This window comes from Merops nubicus, unplaced genomic scaffold, assembly GCF_000691845.1.
Source record: "Merops nubicus isolate BGI_N331 unplaced genomic scaffold, ASM69184v1 scaffold18704, whole genome shotgun sequence".
NCBI lineage: Eukaryota > Metazoa > Chordata > Aves > Coraciiformes > Meropidae > Merops > Merops nubicus.
The window spans coordinates 1-292 of record NW_008602568.1 but is presented as its reverse complement, the minus strand read 5'-3'; the positions used below and the strand labels follow the sequence as shown (position 1 = coordinate 292).

The window sequence follows — 292 nt, the reverse complement described above, 5'->3', positions numbered from 1 at the left end:
GTGCCTGTCCACGTGGAAGGGGTTCCGCGGGAAGCGGGGGGCGGGCCGGGACGGGCGGCACATCGCCGAGCGGCTGCTCACCGAGTACTGCATGGAGACCGGCGCCCCCGACGGCTCCTTCCTCGTCCGGGAGAGCGAGACCTTCGTTGGAGACTACACCCTGTCCTTCTGGTGAGGGGTGAGGGCTGCAGGCCCCGGCCTGCTCCTCCGGGGGCAGTCTTTGTCCCCACACCACCTTGGGCGCCGGAGGGGCGGTTCCCCGGGAGGTTCCTCCCCCTTTTTCCCGTGCCCC

General features: G+C 71.2%; 1 protein-coding gene across 1 annotated transcript in view; it reads left to right on the top strand.

Moving 5' to 3' along the window:
• The window catches only part of LOC103771126 (1-phosphatidylinositol 4,5-bisphosphate phosphodiesterase gamma-1-like), a gene marked incomplete at its 5' end in the record, with an annotated part of 15527 nt that extends 15352 nt beyond the window's left edge, over positions 1-175 (top strand). Inside the window, one exon of the mRNA XM_008938415.1 lies at positions 21-175. Within this exon, the coding sequence (XP_008936663.1) occupies positions 21-175 (155 nt within the window). The remainder of the gene's footprint in view (positions 1-20) is intronic.
• Positions 176-292: the final 117 nt, after the last annotated feature.